Source organism: Trichosurus vulpecula, chromosome 4 (genome assembly GCF_011100635.1).
Source record: "Trichosurus vulpecula isolate mTriVul1 chromosome 4, mTriVul1.pri, whole genome shotgun sequence".
Lineage (NCBI taxonomy): Eukaryota > Metazoa > Chordata > Mammalia > Diprotodontia > Phalangeridae > Trichosurus > Trichosurus vulpecula.
Window position 1 is genome coordinate 122,580,274 of NC_050576.1, and position 26,211 is coordinate 122,606,484.

The 26,211-nt window shown below is 41.7% G+C and overlaps 1 protein-coding gene across 1 annotated transcript in view; it reads left to right on the top strand.

The window, feature by feature from the left end:
• The first annotated feature begins 753 nt into the window (after positions 1-753).
• TGFB2 (transforming growth factor beta 2) overlaps positions 754-26,211 on the top strand; it is a 96,615-nt gene continuing 71,157 nt past the window's right edge. Inside the window, exon 1 of the mRNA XM_036756018.1 lies at positions 754-1,651. Coding sequence (XP_036611913.1) covers positions 1,312-1,651 — 340 coding nt within the window. The 5' untranslated portion in view covers positions 754-1,311. The remainder of the gene's footprint in view (positions 1,652-26,211) is intronic.

Consider the following 26,211-nt stretch of genomic DNA (forward strand, 5'->3'; position numbering starts at 1 on the left):
CTTCCAAACCATTCAGGAAAGGAACAGAGGGGTTGCCCGGTAGAAAAGGAGAGAAAAGAAAGGTGGAGAGACTCTGACTTTTCGGGTGGCAAGTGCTGGAAAATAACACAGGGAAGATTGGTCAAGCGGGCCAAAGACGGAGAGAGATTCGATAAAGGGGGAGGTGGGAGTCCGAGGGAGCGAGCAAGGAACCCACCGAAAACAACCCCCACGCCCCTTAGGAATAAAGCATCTCCCCAACCAGTCCTTCCAAGCCGCTGCCTTTGCGGGCAGCCAGGAGAGGAAGACAGCTGCGGCGGCGGCGAAGGCAGCGTTGGCGGCGGCGGCCGGGGCAGTGGCTTGTTTGTAGCTGGGTTACAGTTTGGTTTGGAGGAGCAGAAGGAGGAGGAGAAGGAGGAGGAGGAGGAGGAGGAGGAGGAGGAGGTGGAGGAGGAGGAGGAGGAGACGTTCGCGGGCAGCACCGGCGGCTGCAGCTACAAGAAGTAACCCGGGCGGGGTTGGTGCACGCGGCCCGGGGTGCATGCAACAGCTTGCGGCACCCGGAGCGAAGATCGTCGCCGCCTTTGCTGCCCGCTACGGACAAGGACGGAACGGGGTGGGAAGCGGAGCGCACCCCGCCTCCCCTCGTTGTCTCGGGCTCTCCCCCAACATACAGGCGCGCGCGCGCGCGCGCACACACACACACACACACACACACACACACACACACACACGTGTGCGATTTTCGGCTGCTCCTCCAGCCGCAGTGTGTCTTCTCTCGCAGAGACTTCGGCGCCCGCAGTGGAAGTGGGGAGAGCTGCCTCTTGTTCCCTATCCCCACTTTTTGATTTTTATTTTTAATTTCTCCTCCCCTTTCCCCACACCCCCAGCATCTCGGAGCACCCCTTTCTGTCGGGTTGCTAGCTGCCAGCACTGGGGCCTCCCTGTCGCAGGAGGCGAGTTCAGGTTAGCCCCTCCGGGCTGGACACTGACACACTGAACCCCGCGTCCTTCGGCTCAATGATTTCTGCCTAAGAGACTTTTTTCCCTTCTTTTTTCGCCTCCCCTTGCCCCCGCCCCACCAAAAAAAAAAAAAAAAGCTAGAATTCCCCCTCACTCACCCAACTGCCAGCCCATATTTATGTTGCCACCCTTCTGAGCACTCACATTTTCTCTTTTTTAGACAATTTGAGAGGTCATTTGGTCATTATCTTTAGTTCGTTTGCCAAATTCCATACTTGATCTGATTTTTTCGCCCTTTAATCCCCATCCATTCTCTATTTTGAGGATCTCCCCCCTTTTTAACTCCCCCTTCCGATTCTTATAAAAAAAATGCACTACTATCTCCTAAGCGTTTTCCTGACCCTGGATCTGGTCACCGTGGCGCTGAGCCTCTCTACCTGCAGCACCCTCGACATGGATCAGTTCATGCGCAAGAGGATCGAGGCGATCCGGGGCCAGATCCTCAGCAAGCTGAAGCTCACCAGCCCCCCTGAAGAATACCCCGAACCTGAGGAGGTTCCCCCGGAGGTGATCTCCATTTACAACAGCACCAGAGACTTGCTCCAGGAGAAAGCCAACCGGAGGGCAGCGGCTTGCGAAAGGGAGAGAAGCGACGAGGAGTACTATGCCAAAGAGGTTTACAAAATAGACATGCCCTACTACTCAGAAAGTAAGTGCTGCGTTTATTCTCGAGTCCCTGAGATTTGGTGGTTCCCGGCGCTTTCCAAACTCCCTCTGTAGTCCTCTCCTCTCCGAGTTCCATCTCTGCTCAAGCTGTCTTCCCCCATTCCCTTCCCCCCCACCCCAAACGATCCTTTAGAGTTATGTGCTCAAGGCAATTTCTTTGTACCTTTACTTTCTGTTTTTCTCCTTTCCCCTCCCTCTTCTCTTCCCTCCTTTTCCTCCCAATCTCCCTCTGCTGCGCTCTTCTTTTTCCTCTTCCCTGAAAATTCATCACACGGTCCATTGGCGAGGAGGCAGCCCTCCTCAGCAACCTACGATCCACTCCCCAGGGGCAGAGCTGACTGCAGAAATCTTGGTAGGTTTATTTTCTTTGGGCGGAAGAGTTTGTTACCACATTGGCTCTTGAATGGTTAAAAAAAATTGGGCTGGAGGGAGGACGAAGACTTGCCTCCTTCCCACCTCGCGCCCCACCGCTGATCTGATGGCACATTTCTGAATCCATCTCCATTGTATCTATGTTTAAAAATTATTATCTACTAAAAAAAATACATCTAAAAAAGATGTCAGTTTAAACTTTGCATTTGACTTCTTCAATCCCTAATGCGTATCTTGCCACCAGAAAATGAATGCACGTCCCCTCTCTCTCATATCCCCTCCCCCATCCAGAATCCTGTAATTTCACTTTTTGGACTTTCATTCATAAGGAAATGGGAACTTTTTTTAGTACTTGAATTTTAAGTCGACTTTCCCCCTAAATTGAGTGCAGGCTGACCTCTCTTCCCCTGCCACATACTCATTTGGTCTTATTGTTTGCTTAAAGGTTTAGTAGAAAACTCTTTCCATTTTTCTTAATAGGTTTATAACAAGTCCTCTCTTTTCAACCTATGTTGCCTGTGCTAACTTAACTCCCTTTTCGATTTGCTCTCGGCAGTTGTTTTGATGATGCATTCCTAAATCTAAGAGGGAGTAAAAGAGCCCTCCCTGCTCCTAGACTTGCTGGGTTGCCATATCCTTAAATCCATCTGGCATACAGTAGTGACTAGAGGGAAATGATTTACTGTGGAGTTCTTTGGGCGGGGGAGGAGGGGGGGAGAAGGGAGTGGGGCAGTTAGCTTGAAATGGATTCAGAGCGCTTCTTTAAAAATGCCTCCTGTGATACCTGAGAGGGTTAAATACCAGGAAGAAATCATGGAGGGGGGGGGGGGGAAGGGAGGGAATCCTTCAACATTACTGTATTCCAAATCCCAATCCCTTTCCGTTTCATTGGCTGCCCATTTCTCTCCTCCCCTTTCTATGCCCTATATACTTGTTGGCCGCTTTTGCAAAGTCTCCGTGCCTTGCCTAAATAGATAATACAGCCATCTTGGTAACTTTATCCAAGAGTTTCTAATTGCAGGGTGGTGCATTTTTTAATATATTTATTTTTAGTTTAACAAGTCGCTGCTTTGTGGCTTGTCATGTCTTGTAGGTGATGGTCCCAGAATGACAGCCAGAGTGTCTGAACCCCAGCCTTTTCGGCAGTCTTTCTTCTGCCGCTGTTGTCTCTCTTTTATTGTGAAATGACAGCATCAGGTTCGGGCCACTCCGGCAAGCAGGATGATTTTATTATTGTAATTATGGCACCCTCCAACAACAGCTACGAGAAATAAGCGCCACCCTTGTTATCCCCAGGGAAATAAGCCTTTTTACTTGGGCTGGAGCCAACGGGATATTCGGAAAGCAATGGCATTGCAAGCTGTAGCAATACCAGGGAGACAGAGTGAGGAATCAGGCCAGCTTTCTTTTTCCGGCACGTGCAGCAGCCCTGCTGGTACTTGGGTGGACAGACCAGCACACTGTCTGGTGCCCGAACAGGTCGTGCTTTAGGCGTTTAGGAACAAATGCGAAAATAAATTGCTCTCAGTTCTTGGACACATCTCTAACCTGTAATCAATTATTTTGGAGATACCAGGTTATCTAAGGAGAAAGTGTCGACCCAGGGTTCTTTCCAGTAGAACTTTGAGTCTAAGAAACTAAGGCCACACCATCCCAGTTAACTTATTTCCATTATCACTGGAGGAAGCCTCTGGTTTTAGAAGGAGCCCAGTGCATGTTATATAGGCTCATTCTAGGTAACTACCTTCCTGTAAAAGGCCAAATTAGGTATCTAAAATATTATCAAGGCACTCAGAGGTATGGGTCTGTTAACCAAGAAGGTAACATCGAATCCAGTTATCTACCAACAGGGCACATTACAGCAGTTTAGAAGCAGGTCCTATAAGTAGCAGATTGGGTATTACTGTGTAAATACTGAGTGATTTTATAGAAAGTAGGTTAACTGATTTTCCAGCACTTTCTAGTTATGCTGGATTATATGAATCCTTCCAAAAAAAAAAGAAAGGAAAAAATCACTCCATCATATTTTTTTAAGGAGTAAATTGAAAGAGAACAGACCAGCTCTCCCCGTTTAGAACTTTATTGCATAGTTTTTACTTCTTTCACTTCTGAAAGGAGTGGTGGAGTGGTAAGGGAGGTGGGAAAGGAGACTGGCATTTCTTGCCGTGAATACACTGAAGGTCAAAAGCTGTAGAGATGAAGGCATGGGAAAGATCACTGGCTCAGTTTTTTTTTTTAAACCACAAAGTTATTAGCATTCAGTGACTGACTTTGGCATGAGTATTACAAATATGCTCTAATTATACTGAGCCAGCTATATATCACTACAGATTGCTGATAGCCCTTTGCAGGACATTTCATAAAGTTCAGACTAAATATTTTTAGCAATGTGGAGATTTAAAAGCAGAAATATAAGAGATATTGTATATGCCCTAAGGCATATTTTGTCTTAAATATTATCCTTGGCCAACTGTACTATATAAATACAGTAAATATGAATAGAATTGGCCAGGTGCCAATCTCCTGGGATGAATTTTAGTCAAGAAGGTATGTATAGGATATAAATAATACTGTGTCAACATTTAAAGAAGGGCTCTGATTAGTTTTGAATTTATTCATATTAATCTTTTCACGTGCTGTTAGTTTAAGGCTCAAAGTAGAGTTATGCTAAGGTTTACCCATGGTTTGCACAGAGGGAATCAGGGGACATCTGGTCCTTTTGACAATCCTTTTGAGATTCAAGGCTCATCTATTCAAAAGATACTGCAAAAGACTTGAGTGACTCAGAAAGATTGCTTCAAATACAATAGGCTTCTTGATGTTTTTTAAACTACTAACAATAAAAATATAACCTAAGGGCTTGGTAAATCAAAAGGGTCTAGAATTTTTTTTTCCCCTTTCTTCTTCTCTGCTCCTTGCTTCCCTTTAATTGTAGCAATCTCTTCATTTCTTGTGTTGCTTTATTATAGTATGATATGGCACAATTCTTCCTTTACATTCATTTCAGATGACTGGCTTTCTCTAGTTATTTTTTGTTGGTAGTAATTGTAATTAATGCCTCATACATGTATATTTCTTTGTAATTTTCAAAGCATTTTCACCTGCTTTTTCTCATCTGATTCTTTTAGCAACCCTGTAAAATAGGCTGTGTCGGTATGACTACCCCCATTTTACAGAGGAATAATGAGAATCAGAGAAGTTAAGTCACGTACCCAAGTCACACAGCAAACAAGGAACAGACTTCGGCTAGAAAGAATTCTGTTCCTTTGGCTCCTTATGCTATCTTCTTTATACTAAGCTGTGCTGCCTTTTAAAACCCAGTTGTGCACAAAAAAATGATTATGATAAAAGGATGATTAGAAAGTTCTCTTAGGTAAATGGGAGATTGTGAATTCTTTTTATATAGCATGTTTTATTCTTGTGATCTTTACTTATCAAGGCCTTTTCCCATTCATTCACTTTCACTGCTGATCTTTTCTTAGGGTAGTCAATATTGGGAGGGAGGGAAAATGAAGAAGTGCCTCAGATTTTACTTGCACAGAAAACGAGCAGTTCATACAAATGCAGAGTGAACATGGCCAAGCTAGGCACTGAAGAAAGTAAGTCAGTCATCACTTGGCTAATTCTATCATGTTGAGTTGGATGGACTAAGCTATACAGTCTGAAAAATCAAAAAGAAATTTCCTTTGTTACTGTTTCACATGAATTTTAAACATTTCCTCTTAGAACTTCCCCTGCCTCTAATCTTTCCCAGTGACAATGTGGAATGCAGAGTGAGTGTCAATAATGTGGTAGGTTTGGGGAGTGTAGCTGAGGATTCTGTTCATGAATACTGCTTTCTACATATAAATTGACCCTTTACTGGCCAACTGCCCAATGAAAGAAAACATTACTGACTGGACACAGAAGTATTTTTGGCTTTATCTCCAAGGCGTTGAATTTTCAGGAATTCGGAATAATTGAGTTACTGGTATGCAACTGGCAAAACTTCTCTCCTCCCCTTCATATATTGCATCATTACTCTGTGTTGTTACTGCTGTGCAGCTCACTTGTGGTGCCTTTAGTTTAGGTCACTACCGACTCAGGATCAGAATTTCTTCCCTTTTTCCCTTTCTCTTTTTCCCCTTTCTCCTTCTTTCTCTTCTTCCCTTCTCCCTTCTACCTCCCTGTCTCTTTCTCCTATTCTGTCTCCCTCTCTGTTTCTCTCTTTCTGTCTCTCTCTCTCTCCTCCTTCAGTTCATCCAAAGATTAAAAGCATACTTAAAATAAACATAATACTTTGAAACTGGAATAATGAGACCTTTTGTAGTGAGGCAGTAGGAAGGCTGACTGGCTTGGCACCCTCCCCAGCTCACAGTAGGGGCTTTGAAGTCTGAAGACCTGGGTTTGAATCCTGATTACTTTCTTATAACTTGTGTCCTTGGGTTACTCCCTTAACCTCATTTGGCCTAAATTTCCTCATCCCTAAAATGAGGGAGTCGGATGAGATGACTTTGAGGTTGCAATTGGATATAAATCTGTCATCATGTGAACTACTAGGAAATCTGACTTCTATCATGGGAACAAATACAACTTACTTTCTGGGGCTAGAAAGATGATTGTGAATTCTTGACCAGAGATGGGAGCACTTGTGTCTCCACAGTGACCCCTACAGTTCATATGTAGCATGGCACTTTCAGGTTTTCGCTTCCCAAAATTACAGCTTCTAGACCTGGTAGGGGCTTCAGAGGTCACCTGATACAATCCCCTCATTTTACAGATGAAAAAAAAAAACCAACAGCATCAAAAAACTGAGGTACAGAGATGCAAAGTGATTTGTCCAAGGTCACACAGGTAGTTAGTGAGAGAGGTGGAATTTGACCCCAGACTATTGTTGTTTTCCCATCTCCTTTGGGAACATTTGGCATGGTTATTTCATTTTCCATATAAAAATACCCAAACATACCAGGATATTTTCACAGAGGAAACTGAGATGTTCCAAGGAGAAGATCCCACATCCGGTTGTTGGCTGACCCGAAGAGTCTGCCCATTGTGGGCCCTTGACTCATTAATTGTTTAAGGATTAGAATATGTTTAGAGACTGCAGGGATAGTAGATTAGAGAAGTAAAGAAAATACTTAGCAAAGTAAAGAAGCCAAATCCAAAGGGGTCTTCAGAATTCCAGGAGAGACAGAAAGATTTTGGAATAAAAAGACCACTGATGATGACAGGTCTCATTTTAGAGAAAGAAACAGTCTATCTTGAAATAATGGAAGGGTTGGCATGGGGAAAGCAGATTAGTGTTATTATTTGTAGCTCCAAAGGGCAGAATTAGGACCTGTTGGTAGAAGCTATTAGGGAAAAGAATCTTGGCTCTGTATAAAGGAAAACTTCCCAAGAAATTGAGCTCTCCACAAGAGAATGGACTACCTAGGAGGTGGTAGATTTTTTTGCCACTGGAAATGTTGAAGCAAAGTCTCTAGGGCCAATTGTCAGAAATTCCTACATTGGATGGGGATGTTGCACTATATTATCACCCTCTGAGATCCTTCCAACTTAAAGATTTTATGTGTTTATTTTTTTGAGGAGGAGGGGCACATTGTACTTTCATTGGTATAGAGAAATTTCTTCTACCAATGCAGATCAGCAACTGATCTGTAATTGATAAGTAACTTTAGAAAGTTACTTAGGACACTGAGAGGTTATTAATAATAACAAATACATAAAAATATTGATTTACATAGAAGCCTCTATATGCCAAGCACTGTACTAAGCACTGTACAATTATAATCTTATTTGATCCTCAAAATAACCCTGGGAGATAGGTGCTGTTATTTTCCCTGTTTTGAATGATGAACTGAGGCAAACAGATTTTGTGACTTGCCCAGGGTCAGTAAGTGTCTGAAGTCAGATTTGAACTTAGATCTTCCTAATTCCAGGCCTGTGTTCTATCCACTGCTCCACTTAGCTAAGGTTCTACCGTTACTTACATGTCAGGAAGTAGGACTTGGACGCAGTTCACCCAGCCTTCAAGGCCAGCTCTCGCTATCCATGCTCCCCACTGCCTCTGCATGACTATAGTAATTAGAAAATTCATACTGTTCCTCTCCCCTCCCCAACCCAGAATCCTCCACAAGGTGAGCTTTTAAATGGCATCCCTTTCAACTATCTTGATGTAATGTTTCAGGCACTGGTGTGATCCAGGAGAGATGGTTTGGATTTGCCAGATGTGCTTGTTCTACTTACGCTGGCCTTCTCCTCAGGAGTGTTTTCCACATTGCAGACTGGGAGTTAAAGCTCTGAACAGCTTGACAAAAGGAGGCCCTGGCAAAGATAAACAAATGTTCCCATTGTCATTTCGAAACCTTATGCTGTACATTTTCATTTTTTTAAATAAAGGTAGTTTTTAGCCTGAGAATTATATGTTCTCCAGGTATTCCCTCTTCTCTCTCTCTCTCTCTCTCTCTCTCTCTCTCTCTCTCTCTCTCTCTATCTCTCTCTCTCTCTCTCTCTCTCTCACCCTTCCTCCCCTATCTCCTCCTTTGTCTCTGTCCCTCTGTGTTTCTTTTCTCCTCGTCCTCCTCGTCCTCCTCTTCCTCCTCGTCCTCCTCTTCCTCCTCGTCCTCCTCCTCCTCCTCCTCCTCCTCCTCCTCCTCCTCCTCCTCCTCCTCCTCCTCCTCCTTCTTCTTCTCTTCTTCTTCTTCTTCTTCTTCTTCTTCTTCTTCTTCTTCTTCTTCTTCTTCTTCTTCTTCTTCTTCTTCTTCTTCTTCTTCTTCTTCTTCTTCTTCTTCTTCTTCTTCTCCTTCTCCTTCTCCTTCTCCTTCTCCTTCTCCTTCTTCTCTCTTTCCCCTGTCTCTCATTTAATAATATGTTAGGGATGCCTCAACAGGTTTGTTTAGACTGAAAAGCTTGCCTCAGTCATTTGTTTAGAGTAAGTTTGCATCCTGCCTGCAACCACAAGCTGTTTTTTACTTCTTTTTAAATCTTCAAATGTCCCGAAGTAGATGCTGAACTACCAGCTTTCTTCCTGACCTGACTGGGCTGGCTCTGTTTTCTCTGAAAAGTCCCCCTTGATTTCTTTCCCATAAGTCCTCAGTTGCATTCACCTGATTGTTATTATGAAATACCTGCATGTTTCTCAATTAAACATACACATAACTTACACACAGAGTATGCCATACCTGAACCAGGAACGTTTTCTAACATGAGGTTGGAAGAAATTAGTACATTAACCCACCAGGCACCGTTTGCAATGTCAGGCCTTCTAGCTCATTTTCTGTATTGCTGTCTCTGCTTAGTAGGAATACTCAATCTTGGTTCAGTTAGATACTTCTCTGGTCAAGAATGCCTTTGATACTTTAAGGGTGAAAGGGGTGCAGGATTTAAGAGTGGCAGAAAGAGGCAGGAAGACTGGGTCTGGTCCTACCTATAGTCCTGATGCTAATGAAGTTGGTGAGAATTTCCTTTCCATTCAGAGGAAGGAAGGATGAGTTAGTTGGAGAATTCCAGGAACAAGTGACCCATGTGACCAACTAAGGACTGTCTTTCCCCTTGTTATTAGCATCTTTTCATTCCAAGTCTAGAGCTTCCAATAACCTTAGATTGACTCATGGTCTGAGGTTTCATGTGTAGCCTAGGAGATTGAGGAATTTGGCACTCCTCCTCCCTACCCTGGTTAGTCGATGGATCAAGGGAATAAACTAAGTAAAGTGGAAGAGTTATTAACATTAAATTCATATTCACTCAAAAATATCAAGATTTATATTTATATTCTTAAACTCTGTTCCTAGAAATGAGAATGACTGGTCATGAAACTTGGGCAAGTCTCTGTGCCTGTCTGCCCCTGCCTCATTTCCCCCTCATTAAGTACAATTAACTCTTTTTTTCCCTGCCACTCAGAGATAAGGAAGATATGGGTCATTGAAATCCATGATTTTATTCTTTAGTTGGAAACTTCTCCCTCTTAACATTTTATCACCTTTGCTAACTGGCCAGCTTCCCTTTAATTTCTCTTTTGTATTCCTCATTGGTAATAGCATTGGTTCATGTGACCCACCCACCAACATTCATTATGCCTGGGCAGGGCACAGTACTGGATGCTGTGGGAATTCTCAACAAGAGAAGGCTCCCTTCTTGTCCACCCTCAGGGAGCCTTAACACCTATTTGAGAGAGCTCACAGTAGATGGAATGTAAAAGTCTAGTAATCTGGGCAACAGGAGCATCTAGAATTGCAGTGAAACCAATCCTCTGGAGCATGTGGTAATTTACTGCCCTCAAGCGGGCTTGGCTGTGTGGCGTGCTGGGATGTCCCCAGTTATCTCCAGAAGCTTTGTGAGATCTCACATCAAAATGAATTTGAATTCATATTAATATGCACACCTTTAAATGTGTGCCATAAAACCTGTCCTTCCCTTTGATTTTATGTGTCAGGAAACAAAAATAATATTCTAGTAGTTGTAGCCCCAAGGTTTTGACCTACTGCCCAAACCCTTAATGCCTTGAACCTTGGGATAAAAGCAAGGAGTAAACCTTGTATGCTGTGTAAACGTTATCTATCACCTTGATCAAACCTTCCACCGCCCCCCCCCAAAAAAAAAATTCCGAACCCTGACGGGACCACAATTAAGAGACTTGAGATGGTATGAATCTGGCAGTTCAGGAGGCTACAATCAATCAGTCAGTCAACATTTATTTATTGGGTGCTTCTTACATTCCTGCTAGCGCTCTGCCTGAAAAATGCAAAGATAAAAAACGTAAGAAGTCCTTGTTCAGAGGGACATCGCGATCACTCCCAAAAGCAACTGGAGGCCAAAGCTACCAAAACTAGATCAAGATCTAAGCTGGAAGTTGGTGATGGAAAGGAGAAAACATGTTAGAAGGAGGGAAGTTCATGAAAGTGAGAGATGGACTGAGAAGGTTCCCAGGAAAGAGGAAAGAGAAGATGTAATGGAAGGTCAACCCAGGAAGATCCGAGAGGAAAACTAATTTTATTAAAATTTATGGTCACATAGTGCTTCAGGATTTGCAAAATATTTTACATGTGTCATCCTGTAAAGCTGTTATTACACATATATGAGCTTATTCAAGCTTCTCAATAATGCTGTGAGGTAGATTCTTCAGGTATTTTTATACCCATATTACAGGTGGGGAAACTGAGGCTCTGAGATGTTAAGTTATTTGTGCTTGGTTATAATGCCAGCATGTCGTAAGGGAGGTGATATTGCAGAAGAGAAGTTGAGTCTGTTCCCATTTTAGTTCATATCACATTGGGTCTATTACAATTTTTTGAAATCCCTTCATTGGCACTAAAGATGTTTCCCTATCATGGTTCAGGGATGTGTGAAGTCCTGAGTGCTTAGGAGTTTGCATTTTTTAGTGGAAAGGAAAACATTCTTCACTGAATCTAGGATCTTAGTAGTGTGAATATAGTGTAGAATCCATGGGTGAAAATGGAAATTCATCCTTAATCCCTCATCTTGTTTGACTCTTGTCCATATCTTCCGATAGTTCCTCCAAAGGGAGTACAGCTAAAGTGTCGAGCATCACCTTCTCTATCTCCTGACCTCAGGTAGGCCAAGAGTGGAGTAAAGCATGGGCATCTGTTACCCTTTCTTTCTCTATACAAGCAAAGCTTGGTGTGGGTCAAAAGAAAATTTGATAGAGGTAGTTTGTCCATTCACCTTTGGATACTCGACTAAGTCACTTGTTAACAAAAACAGAAATGGGTAGATTGAATTTCCCTTCAAATAGAGAGAATTATGGGAATCAGGGGAAAAGGGGGGGAAATAATTGTTGGATTTTGTGAAGCCCCAACCATCTGAAACCAGTTTGAAAACATGGACTAACCCTCAAATGCAGATGTGCTTATGTCCATGTTCGCAATGAGGACTTGTCACTGTTTTTTCAATTCTTTTGAGTTGCTTGCTTTTTTTAAAAAAAAGATAAATTTGAAGCAGATTCAGATGTTTTATGCCTGAGGAAAAGATACTGTTTTTCCCAAAGGAAAAGAAAAACATACAGCAAGCTGTTTAAAAATAATGACTGGCTTTTATTTATTTTTTAAATGTAGCATCCTTTTAGTTTCGTGAAAACAAACAAACAAAAAAAAAGAGGCAAATGTTGTGACTTAGATCTTGGCTCTGTTTGTTTGGCTCTTTTTCTCCATATCTAACCCACACTACTCTGACAAATACTGCATCTGTCTTGACAAGCTAGTTCACAAATAACCATTCATTCATAACTTCAGGCTGTTGTAAGAATTCCTATTTGTTACTTAATCTTGTGATAGGGAATGCAAACTTTGGCTTGGAAAAAGGACCCTGTCAAGTGACCGAAAGTACATCATCATCTTTACAAAAAAATCAAGAAGGAAGTCTTTTTGAAAGAGGATCTCATGCTGTTGTAGATTAAAAAAAAATAAATACACTGAAGAGCATTAAACCGTCTCTTGTTGCTGGAGCACAAACTGGAATGTTCTGGGAAAGATCGTTTAATTGTTAAGTTTTGGATTCACTTCAGTAATTGTAATTTCAACGCTTCTTGGGTAAAGTCGGTCTATCAGTGATTGTTCTCTGTACACCAAATGTGGCAGTAAATCTGTCATTTTTTCCATCTTGGCTTTTCCTACTTATACAATCGTTTATTCTCCTTTTTTTTGGCTGGTGTCTTTATCTCCCTTTTTTCCATTGGTTTCATCTCACAACCCTGCTTTGAATTCTCAGGCTAGGAAAATACTGTTGGTATTTTATTTTTCCTTGTTCTTTTGTTTATTTGTTTATCATTTGTTATTACGCAGCTATTTCAGCTGGGTTACTAAAAGATTGGTCATTTATTCTGGTTGTAGATCAGATGGAGATGTCATACTCATGGTTTGAGGTAGTTTTCTTGCAGAAGGTAGATGATTTGGTGAAGGAACTGACAAATCATTTGAAGTACAAGGGGAGGGGAGAGGAGGGGAGAGAAGGAACAGAAGTCTTAGTCCTCAAAACCCTCCTCCCTTACCATGTTGACTATTGGAAAAAGAGTAAGGGTAAGAAACAGAAACAGAAGTCTAGGGGAAAGTCTCAATACTTTTTAAGGAATAACCAGCCCAGGATGAGGTATCTTCTCAGAGCTCTTCTTCAGGGACAGACTTATTACTTATATTTTGCAACTTTCATTTTTGAATGTTTTGTGATAGAAACAGAAGAATGCTTGGGAATAGTTTGTCACCCCTTAAAAATGTTTGTGTATGTGTGTGTATGTATATGTGTATGTGAACACTCTCAAAAAACTGTCCTTTTTCCTTGCCTTCTCTTCCCCCACCCTAATACATTCATACACACACACACACACACATACATACATACATACATACATACATACACCCATACGTGCATATTTCTTCTCAAAGTCTAAGACAGTTGCTTGGTGAGTTGCCTTTTTTAGGTCTCTGCTGAAGCCTATAACTTAGGACTTGTATCTGTGAATGTCCTGTTCTGGATCTGAGCCACTTTGGGGACAGGCACCTTTGATCACACTGATCTGTGTGCTAGTTTAGTCATATAGATGTTTATCAGCCTAGAATTAAACCTGAAATTACTAAGTGTGTTGATTGAGCTCTGGGCGTGGGGTCAGAGCCTTTGAGCTAATCTCAGCCCTGACACTGATTCACTTTCTGAACTTGGGCATGTCTCCTTCCTTGTGGTTTTTCTGTTCTACAGAATGATGCTAGCCTTGCTCTTAGGGGTGTATTTAAGGATGATTCTATTGTTGGACAGTATCATCATCAAGCTGATGAATAATAACTGAAAAAGAAGACAGGAGCCTCGTGGATGGGGTGAAGCATGGTGTTAGTAATTTTGTGGTACCAGCTCACCTGTCCTAGATCGCTCACTTGACCAATGAATCAAAAAACATTTATTAAACCCTTGCTATTGGGTCAGTAAGCATTGTGAATAGAGCACCAGGCATTGAGTCAGGAAGACCTTGGTTTAAATCTGGCCTCAGACACTTACTAGCTGAGGGACCCTGGGCAAGTCACTTAACCCTGTTTGTCTCAGTTTCCTCACCTATAAAATGAGCTGGAGAAGGAAATGGCAAATCACTCCAGTATCTTTGCCAAGAAAACCCCCAATGGGATCACAAAGAGGAGTCAGACATGATTTAAACTACTCAACAACAATGAAGCATTTTAAAGCACTTGTTACATACTAATTACTGTGCTAGATTCCACTGATACAAATAAAAAAGGGAGTCTCTGCCCTCAAGAAGCTTAAGTTTCTCTAAACCAAGTTAGCATTGGATTCCTCCTAGTAGAACCTCATTTAATGTTGGGATTGGGAAAAAATGGTTGCTTTACTTTGTAGGATTTTTGTGTCGTGCTAAAAGAGATGCTGTGCATATATTCCAAAGATGCTATTGCCAAAAAGATAGGCCACACATACCCTCCAAATTTGGACAGCATTTTCTGTGGTAGCAAAGAACTAGAAAGAGCAGATGTCCATTGATTAGAGAATGGCTAAGCAAATTGTGGGACAAAATGTCTTAATGGAATATAGACTGTTCTCACTTTATGTAAATGGGCATTCCTCAGATCTCTATATAAAGCGATATTTTCATAATGCAAATTTGCCCAGAGATACAGGGAAGGGAGGGAGGGAAGCAGAAAGGGGCCCCCCACTCTGGTGGAGGGAGGGGGCCAGGACAGAGGAACAGGAAGAGGAATATGTGGGGCTGAACCAGCTACACTAGGACCTGGCCAGAACCAATAGGAAGAACATGGGAATGAGGGTTGTGGGGAGGCAGACATAGACAGTAGAGGAAAAGGAACAGGCAGGGGTAGACACTCAGGTGAGTAGGTGGAGCAGGGCAAAAGTCTCCCCTCTCAGGAGGTCTCAAGTGGAGCCCCCCATCCATGGGGGGGTGCACTAGTCTGTTCTGCTGATTTCACTTGGAGGTTTTTTGGGGGGGTGAGGCTGTGGAGCTGGGGGGCATGAGGGGAGAGAGAGAGAGAGAGAGAGAGAAAGAGAGAGAGAGAGAGAGAGAGAGAGAGAGAGAGAGAGAGAGAGAGAGAGAGAGAAAGAGCAATACTGTACAGTAAAGTTAACAGGGGTTTTTTGGAATGCGGATTTCGTTTAGGATTCTTTATGTAAAGTTGAATTTGCATAATACAAATTTACATAAAGTATGGACTGTCTGTATTACTGTAAGAAATGACTAACATGACAAGTACAGAGAAGCACAAAAAAACTTAGATGAATTGATGCAAACTGAAGTAATCAGAGCCAGGAAAACAATATATCCAGTGACGACAATATTATAAAAAACAAGCATCACAAAACATTCAAAAATGAAAGTTGTAAAATATAAGTAATAAGTCTGTGCCTGAAGAAGAGCTCTGAGAAGAAACCTCATCCTGGGCTGGTTACTCCTTAAAAGGTATTGAGACCTTCCCCTAGACCTGATTGGCTCAGGGGAGTAAAGGCTCAGACCTCACCCCCTGGTCCCCTGAGTACAAGGCATCCAGGAGGTGCTTGGCTGATGGCTCATGATGGGTAACTCACTCAGCTGAATCAATTTGAAGTTTCCTCAGTGCCTATCCTTGTTGAACATCCTCCTTGCTGTGGCTAAGGAAATCTCTTTTTTATTAACTTTTGAATGACCTACAAATGTCTCATTTTGTTCCAGGATTGAACCTAAACCATAGGATTGGTCTGAGCTTAGCCCAGCACAGAGCACAATGAATAGAACTTGAATTCTTGTAGCCAGAATACTATAAAATTAGATGCAGCAGGAGTATTGGGTTGGATTCCAGTTCAAATCCTATCTGTGCAACTTACTATTTGATAGTCACTTAACTCTGCTTGATCTCAGTTTCCTTGCCTGTAAAATGAAGACTTGAACTGGCTGACCCCTGAGGTCTCTTTCCAATCTAAATCTATGATCCTGTGAATTGAATTAGTGAAGACAGTGGCTTCAATTCAACTCAGTTCATTTGGTTGCAAAGAGAGGTATTGCCCTGTAGATGAGAAAAGCTTTCTGACCAGCCTGTAGATCTGTCTAATGGTGCCTCTTCCAGGTTCTATTCACCTGCTAAATGTAAACTAAATTTACATACTTGACTACTACTTGACATAAATTGTTAGTGGTTATCCCACGCGTGCACTTGGTGACTCTGAGTTCAACTAATTAAAAGAGATTGTCTCTGTTCTGCAACGCAGTAGATACTGGCCTGAAGAAGGTGCTGTTTCCCAGGGAAAGGAGTTAAATCCCCCAAGAAATGCCTAATATCAGAGTTGGGGCAAAGCAGTATTAACTGAGCCAGAGTCCCGCTGACTGATTCTTTCTCATTGGTTATTCTGTTTGAGGTTTGCATTTAAGAGAACAATTTTCAGCATCTCTCCTTCGAAGGTCAGATAGTAGTGAGAAAACTTTGTTTGACTTGTTAATCTGGTGAGGAGCAAACAGTTTATATCAGTGTAGCTTCCTGTCTTTGCAAACTGGTTATTTGAGGTTTTTTGATCTGTAAGCCGTTACAAAAAGGATTTAAAAATAAACAATATGGTTCCTTATTGTTGGGAGCATATGTGAGCAGATGTCCATTGGTAGCAGCATATGGCAGCAATATGGTAGTGTGTCTGATTGGAGAACAGAGAGTGACAGGCCTTCATTAATGCCCCCATAATGCTCAGATTGTTCAGTCTCCTGCACCTGAAATAAATAGTATTCTGACTAGAAAAATCCGATGCAGCAGATCACAATATAGTACTGGAATCTTGGCCTCAGCATATCCTTTAAGGCACTTGGGAAGACACAAGTCAAACTTCACCTCAGGCAGGAAAGATCACAAGCTTAGATATATGTGGCCTTGGGCAAACTTCCTGGGCCTCAGTTACCTTATTGTAAAATGGAAATTTTACTACATGGCTTCTGAGGTCCTTTCTGGATTTAGATTTAGGATCCTAGTATATAAATTGCAAATTCTGCCTTTAGTATGTGCAATAGGAACAAGGCAAGCCAGAGGCAAAAATCTATTAGATATTCATATGGGTGGTCAAAATTTGTTTGAGTGATGATGTGACAGCCATTTGCTTTAATGATTATTTCCTAGAAGTCTGATTTTTATATTCATTAAGTATAAGATGGACTTTTTTTTTGGAAGGAGGCTTTGTGGCATGGTGGATAGAGAACTATCCCTGGAGCCTGGAATACTTAGGCTCAAATCTTGCCTCTGACAAATACTGGCAATGTGACCCCGAGAAAGTCACTTTCCCAATGTCCTGTTAAATTCTCTTAAGACTATAAGTTATAGAAAAGATGCCAACCTGCATTGTTGGAAGCAGTTTCTCCATGTGGGAGTTCCCAATACCAATGAAAAAATAGGTTTAGCTTATTACTCTTCCTGGCCCCCAGGGTTAGAGGTAGGACCAGTGAAAGTCATAGTCAATAGCTGTCAGCTTAATGTAAGAAAAAGTTGCTTAATAATTGTATTCATCCTAAAATAGAATGAATTGAAGTATTGCCTATTCTTGGAGGTCTTCAAGCAGAGGCTGGGTGACCAACTATTTTAGGATTCTTGTAGAGTGAATTTGTATGTCAGGTATGGCATTTTATACTCCAAATACTTAGAAATTAATGAACTCTATGGTTCTCTCCCAATTTTGCAATTATAAGGTCTTTTCCTGTCATTAGAGAAAGTCCTTAAATTAGGGATGAAGGAAAAACTAGCCACAATGGAGGCAGTGTGGTACAGTGGCAAAAGCACTGAATTCAGCCCAAGGACTCAGTTTCCATTTCTGCCACTAGTACTTGTGTGACCTTGGTGAGTCACTCTATTCCTTTGGACCTTCCTTGGTTTCCTCGTCTATAAAATGTTGGACCTTCAAGTTCCCTCTCAGCTCTAAATCTATTATCCTATGGCACTTCTAAAAGATAAGGCCTAGTTGAACAAAAGATAGATTTCAAAAATTTAGGAAAAGGAACTGGGCAGATAAAGGAATCACCCCCTGTTAGAGCTGAAAGAGACCTTAAAGTTGATCAAGATCTTCATTTTGTACTGATCTGCCTAAGATCATAGAGTTTATTAGTGGCAGAACTATTAGCTGTCATCATCATCATTGTCATCATTAATTATCTGCTTATTATAACTATAATGGAATGAGGTGACTCTATTTTTACTAAGCAATAAATTAGGCATTTATACTTCTAGTGTTTTGGCCTTTTTGAGGCAAACAGGCAGGTCTTTGGACTCTCAGCAACAGTTCCTGCTTAACTGAGGTTATTTCTGTTAAGTTTCTCATTGGGAGAAAATGCAGACCAGTTTACCAGGTCTGATTGCTCTTCTTCAAAAAGTAAAATATTTCATTCCTTAATAACTGTTAGCAGCATATGGTAGTGTTATTTAATTCGTCACCTGGAGCTCCTAATAGCACTGGTTATAGAGCATTTATGCCTTCAGGCTAGCAGGCAATTCTTTTACTTAGTTGGTTAAGAAGATATCTTCTGCTAATGGAAATGATCAGTGTTTTCTTAGGATTCAGAAATTCAAGATAGTGGATTTCTGGAGCAAATGGGTTGTGTCTTCATTTGTAAATTGCTTTTCATTTGGAGAGGTCAAAGCATTTTATACTCTAAATATTTACTTCTAAACTCTCTACAACCTGGCTTCTGATCTTAAGATTCAACCATTCTCACTGAAGTTATCAGTGATCTCTTACTTGCCAAATCTCATGGCAATCCTCATCCTTCTTGACCTACCTGGATTTAACGGTTTATCATCCACTCCTGGATGCTTACTCCTACCTAGGTTTCTGTGACATTGTTCTCTCCTGATTTTCCTCCAGTCTGACCACTCCTCAATCTTCTAGGTCATACACACTAATTGTGGGTGTCCCCCAAAACTCTGTTTTGGACCCTCTTCACTCCTCCCTCTATACTATTTTGCTTGGTGATCTTATCAGTTCACATGAGTTTAATGATCATTTTTATGCAGACAGTTCTCAGATCCATAGATCCAGCCTTAGCCTCTCTATTGAGTCCAAGTCTCGCATCAACAATTGCCCTTTGGAGATCTCAAATACAGATACATACAAAGTACTGAAATGCTAGGTAGTTATGGAAGGCACTAGCAGGTGTAAGAATCAAGAAAGGCTTCATTAAGAAGGTGCTACTTGAGCTACATCTTGCGGGAGGAAGAGAAACTTTGTGAGGCAAAAGTGAGAAGGATGTGCATTATAAGAATGGGGGATGGTCAGTATGAGTCAGGAGAACCTGAGATGGAGTGCCATGTGTGAGGAACAGAGAGAAGGCCAGTTTTACTGGATTATAGAGTGCTGGAAGGAGAGTAATTTGTAATTAATAGATGAATAAATAAATATTGTTGGATTGAATTATATCGCAAAAATGGGTAATGTTCCAAGGTCTCTTTGTGGGTATCTTGTCTACTTGGACCTTGAAACAGCTATGCAAAAGAGGAAAATTCGGGACAATAATACAGCTAGGTGTGGAGCTGGCCAGCTGGACAATGGGAATCTGGGGTTCATTTTCTCATCATTGATCTCCATGAGATCTCAGCTGTGCACAGGCAGGTTGAAAGGGAGAAGAAGATGCTGTTTGTTCCATGCTCTTGAGTCCAGTGAAGACATTTGGCTTCGGTTGGGTTTCAAAAATGGGTGAAGGTTCAGGATTCAGGGAGAAACAATCTTCTCATTCCTACCCAAACTGGTTTGCCAGATAGTGGCTACAGCTGAGGACTGGTTCACTTGGATATTATACTCTGCAATTTGTCAGGCCTAACCTCACTTCTAAGGAATCACTATGGTTTATTTCACAGCACCCTTGCCTGTGGTTTCCTCGGAAGAGCTGGCTTCTGAAAAGATTGTGTATTTCTCATCATACTAGGAAAACTTTTCTGGGACTATGAACCCTAATATGCATTTAAAAGGAAAAACAAAGAATCAGGCACTTAATTGATGCTGAAAATGAGGATATTTTATTTTCCTTTTCTTCTGTCCCATGACACAAACAATTCTGAAGCAATATCTGTTTCAAATAGCTCACTTTCTTTTTTAAAAAAATAAGTTTTACTGACTTTTTTTGCATCCCTAGTATCCTTCTTCCTTCCAGATAGCAACCCCATAAAACAAATAGTGTTTTTTTTTCTGAAGATTAAAAAAATGAATAGGAAAAAATTAGCAAAATTGAACAATATGTTGAAAAACTCTGAAAATAGGCACATTGTATAATGCTTGTGGACCTCTTCCTCTTGCCTCTGTAAAGGGGTGGGATGGCAGTCTCTCCTCATTTATCTTCTTAAAAGTCAGGCTTGTTCTTTATTATTTTTCAACATTCACTTTAGAGAGTGTGTGTGTGTGTGTGTGTGTGTGTGTGTGTGTGTGTGTTTGGTTGTTCATTCTATTTACGTTGTATAAAATCTCTCACTTTAGTTTCATGTCAGGATTTAAATCCAAGAGCCAAAAGTCTGACTTGCTGTCCTCTGTACAACACTATATGAGACTGATTTGAAACAGAAACAAACCTAAAACATTTCTTTCCTCTTCTTTCCTTTGCTTTGTCTGCCCTTTTAAAAGCAGCCTATCACTCTGGGCTAATTTCCTTTTCATCCGTTATTACCCCAGTAAACAGGTTGAGCAATCAATCTATCCTGGTTCCCTGGGCAGTATTTCTTCCTAGACACTCCTTCTTGGTTTGGGTTGTGTCTTAACATTCTGTTACGAGGGGCCTGCCTTCAACCTTGTTAAAAATGAGAGCTCAGTACGCTTCTCAGCTAGTCTGGAAAATTCAGGAGTGCTTCTCAGTGGGTGAAAGGGGGAAAGCAAGGGCAAGAAGAGACCGCATCTACCATTTAGGGCTGGGGGACCAGAGCTTTTATCTTTGCCGACAGTCCAGACAGAAAAATCTACTGATCACTTTTAAATCTTTCGCGCAGTATAGCCGAGCAGTGGGGGTCTGCATTTCTTTCGTCTCTGTTCTTAGAAATAGTAATTGAGTAAAAATGTAAGTGACTATGTGCCAGGGGGCAGGCGTCCAGGGTCAGAGTGAATTTCTCCATGCTGAGTGTGATTTTGAACACTCGTTAAGTGGAAACGACCTGTGCCAAGCAGTTAGAGGGCCATCTCTGTCACCTTGCATGAACTGCTTCTCCATTCCAATGAGATGTTGGGAACGGTTTAGAAGGAGACCAGGACCTATGGCGCCGCTTGCTTTCCCGGCCCTCTAATCTTGGGCTGGTGATTGCCACGTGTTCTAATGTTGCAGCCTGGGCCTGGCAGCTGTAATGGTTCAGGTGCTTTAAAATACTTCTCAGTTTAAAACAGTATTTACTTTCCACCTGCCTAGGTTATTTTGTTTGATTTTTATTTATTTATTTTTTTTTTTGTGGGGAGGATCTTCCTCATTAGTTCCTGCCAACATGACCAAAAAGGAGAATGTCTTCAGATGCTAGAGAGATTCTCCGGGGGATGCAGAGGGACAAAAGATAAACAATTTAAACAGTGTGTGTGTGTGTGTGTGTGTGTGTGTGTGTGTATCAGTCAATAAACATTTATTAAGTGCCTACCACATGTCAGGCACTGTGCTAAGTTCTGGAGATACAAAGGAAGGCAAAAGACAGTCCCTGCTCTCAAGGAGCTCATAGTCTAATGGTATAGACAACATGCAAACATATATGTATGTGTATAAACATACAAATGTATATTATATATACACACATACATCTATCTCCATTGACTTTAACCTCATCTGTACAATGGTCTGATTAGATGATTCCAAAGGCCCCTTCCATTTCTAACTCCAGTAATCCTACAGGCCCATGAATTGGTGCATCTACTCTGGTGGGTTTGGATTTTCAGCTGATTACTGAACAACTTTCAATGATCTCAGTTCATCTGTGGATGAATGGCAGATCTGAACATGCGTATCAGCTTCTCCAGGGTTATTCAGAATCTGGGCTCAGCGTTGTTTTGCCCACTTGACTGTCTCTCTTCCTCCTCATCTTAAATATAAACAGTAAAGAGTTAACCCCTGTTTTCTAGTCTGCAACACCCATTTCCACATGGGTGAGCAAATCACTCACAACAAGGGTCTAAACAGTGAGTGTGCTTACATGGTATGGAGCACTGCATCACTCGAGGTCCCAAACGCAAGAGGTGGGTGCCGAGTTCAGAAGTTGGATCGGTTATGCATGGGACTAAATTCCCTTCTCCAAGTACGTTTAATTGGGGCAGCTGTGGAGCAGGAAGGGAATTTTGGAAGCTAAAGAGCAGTTCCCTGTGGTTGTGTTTTGGTCGAGACTTTCCAGCCCGTTCATGGCCAGAGTCCCATGCTGAGCATTCCCGCATTCTGTGGGCTGAGAATCTAGCCTTAGAGAGAATGCAAATTCTAGTGTCACAGCCAAAAGGCATTTTCAGGTCAACAAAGTTTTCTCTTACTGCTTAGTACTATTCTCTTCCAAGGGAATTACCACAGGCAAAAATCTGACCAACTGATTTAAACAAGGACAATAATAGAAAAAAAATCACTGCTAAATGAAATAGCTTGGGTGATTTATACAGTGCAAAAGTGTCCATACGCTAAAACCAGTCCCACCCTCTTACCTTGAAATCATTTGGTAGTTGCTCCTTACATGGAAAGATGAATCTGGCAGCCCAAGCAGTGAGAATTATGGGGTTTCTGACCCACTTTGTCTCCTGAGTTCGGCTCTACGGTATGGCTGCCCTGATTCAGATCGTTATTGTAGAACTTGGTCCAGTAAGCTGCTTTGAGAAATCTCCAAGTCTCCTCAGAGTTTATTAGTTTACTCTATATGTATATCTAAGTTGAAATATGAGAAGAAACAACAAAAATAAGGAGCCCCAGGAAAAACATCACTGAGATGAATTCTAGTTTGATTCTATCTAGCCAACAATTATATATTAAACATGTATTATGCACCAGGAACTAAGTGCTGGGGACATAGAGACAAAACTAAAATAGCCCTTGCCTTCAGGGAGCTTCCATTCCAATGGGGGAAAGTCAATAGCTTTCACTAAGCACTTGCTACCAGCCAGGCTCAGAGCTAAAAGAGTAGAAAGGAAGATAGTCCCTGCCCCCAAGGAACTTACATTCCAATAGGTTGGTTAGGAGGTACCTAACTAGGGGTGGGAGTGGGTGCTTAGTAGAGAAAGTCTGTAGTACTGCCTGCAGAAGAATGAGACAATACTGCCCCAGAGTCCTTTTAGAATTGAGATTCTAAGGAGGATCCATTCAATCAATTACAGGGAGATTTGGGTAGTTGACTACTTCCTATGTGTGTGTGAATTCCAGAGCTAGAATAAGCTTTCAGGATGAAAATGTTTCTGGTGCATGGTAGAGAAAATCTGGAGTGAAATGGCTTGGATGTCCCTCTTAAATGAAGACTCTGGGAGGAGTTATACAATTAAGAGAGGGTTCGAGGCAGAACGAACTTCTAACATATGAATTAATATTAACTATTACTGACACCCAATGCAGTACTTTGTCCACAACACCATGATCCAAGACAGATCCACTCCAGGTACCAAGTCCTTCCTTTGTAAATAGTATCAGAGCACTTCAAGTGTACTTTGAGTATACAATAGATGTAGTTCCAGGTGCTTCAGACTCCATTTTCCTTATCTTCTCTTTAGAGCGGTGTCCTCCATGCATAGAAAGCCTTGTAATATTACATAAGTCTGTCCCATTTTTCTACCCTCTACTTCGGTTAGGCCTGATGAGAATGTAAGGTGATCAAAAGAGTACTTGTCCTTATGCATAATTCACTGTGTGATCTTAGGTAAGTTACTTCAATTCTCTGGGCTACATAAAAAGAGGGAATGGACTAAGGTCATTTCCAGCTCTAACATTCTGTGATTCTGCATTGTAGACCAGGAAAGAGAATCGTTCCCCAGATGTCACCAACAAAGTATTGCCACTTTGCTCTCTTCAGAGACAGTAAAATTGCTCACAGTTCTAGGGGGTAGAGTGGTATCTGCAAAGTGAGTAAGAGACTCCCATCTTGCAGTGGCTTATTTTTCTATACCTTTAATATCCAGCTCATGGCTCCTTTGTGCACTTGAGGATATATGGCTGGGATCAAATAGGCCTTTAGACTTGACTAATAGCCCTTGAGACATAAAAGTTAGAAGGTACTATAGCTTAAAAGCCCAAATGAGACTGTGAAAGTAGAATATTAAAATGAGACAGTTGCACCTCATGACCTCTAAAGTTCTTTTCAGCTGGAATCCATGATCCTAGGTGGGTCCTGAAAGCCACCAAGTATTCACTTATTGAGTGATAGCCCAATGTGTAGGATTTCCACTGCATTCAATTTTTAAATGCCTAACAGAAAAGCATTGTCACTGAAATTCTCAAGCCAGGAGGTGGAAGTGAGGAGGAGTGGATGGGGAGAGGGAGATGAGATCCCAATGAGATTGGGAACAGTTTAGAAGGAGATGAGGACCTATGGTGTTGCTTGCTTTCCCATCCCTCTAATCTTGTACTAGTGATTTTTGAGTTCTAATGCTGCAGCCTAGGCCTGGTAGCTTCAATGGTTCAGGTGCTTTAAAATACTTCTCAATTTAAAATACAACAGAGAGAGAGAGAGAGAGAGAGAGAGAGAGAGAGAGAGAGAGCAAGCACATGGGGATCAGCTAGTGAAAAGGCATAAGTTATGGAGATGGCGTGTCCTATGTGAGAAACAGCAAAGAGGCCAGTATTGCACCATTATAGAGCATATAAAAGGGGGTAAGGCATAAAAAAATTTTAGGAAGAGACATGGCTGTACAAAGGCTTTAATGCAAAACAGGATTTTGAGTTTGATCCTGGAGATAGCAGGAAGCCACCGGAATTCATTAATTTTGTGACAAGGGGGATGACATGGTCAATACATGTGCTTTGATGAAATCACTGGCTTCCGAGTGGAGAATGGATTGGAGTGGGGAGACACAAGACAGGGAGACCATCCAGCAGTCTCTTTTAGTAGTCCAGGTGAGAGGTGATGAGAGTATATACCAGGGTGGTGACTAGATGAGAAGGAAAAGTGATGTGAGATGTGAAGAGTAAAAACAAAAAAAGTGACTTGCCCAGGGTTACACAGCCACTGTGTGTCAGAGGCAGACATGAACCTGGGTCTTTTTTGATTGGAAGGCTGGTACTATACCCACTGCACCATGCTTCTTCTCTATATTTAAAGAAGGAAAAATAAACTTCATGTAGGACCATTTTCACATGTAATTTGGTTTTTGTAACTGAGACAAGTTTATCACCTATAATATGGCATAGCCAGTTTTGCCAAGGAATTTGCAGCACAGTCTTATGTGTGACTTGACTGTGTTAAAGAAATTAAAACTCTCTGTGCCTCAGCATCTCCTCCTCTAAATATGAAAGTACCCTGGAACCTTTCTGTAAACACTCTTTGCTTTAGTGCAGAACACCTTGACCCTTGGGGGTCCTAGGCAATAGCCACTGTGGCCCTGAGAAGCCTAGAAATATCTCTTATGTTCTCTCTACGGTAATGATCTGAATTACATTTCCAGTTTAGCATAACTGAATCCCCCACCATTTGCCTAGAGGGAGCACAGCTATCCAGTTTTCTAATCTCTGGTGTAATTCCACATTTCTCAGCCTATTTTTTTTTAAGGAGTGTTCTTTATTTTCTCTGAGTCCCTTGCCAATGCAAACATCATGTACTTCATAGTCTCTCAGAATTCCGTATAAAACTAAGCCTTAGGATTCTTAACAAACACTTATCAGGAAGATTATGTGGAATCTTGCTTCTTTAGACTGGTTAGAAAACCAGAGAGATTGCATGTAACAGAGACAGTGAGCGAGCGCATCCCTAATGCGATGGAAAGCCGGCAGTTCAACTTTCTGACAGGCCCTGAGCTTGTTGGGTTCCTTGGGTCTTACAAGTTCATAAATAATCATCTCTACAGCTTATTCTTAGTAACAACAGATGCTGCACTTTTCCCATCCTGCTCTTTGGGGTCCTGGTAGGGGTGAGGAGTGGGGGCTGGAAAGAAGAGGAAAAAAGGAAAGCATTGTTTTGCACATGGCTGGACATCTGTATTTTCTGAATTGCCCTGTTGTATGTATGATGCAACTGCTGGAGCTGTTTTGCTGAATATGAACTTTGTCCACCGACTAGAGTCTAAATTGGTTTTGGATTCCTCCAAAATCGAAATGGTCAGGCCATA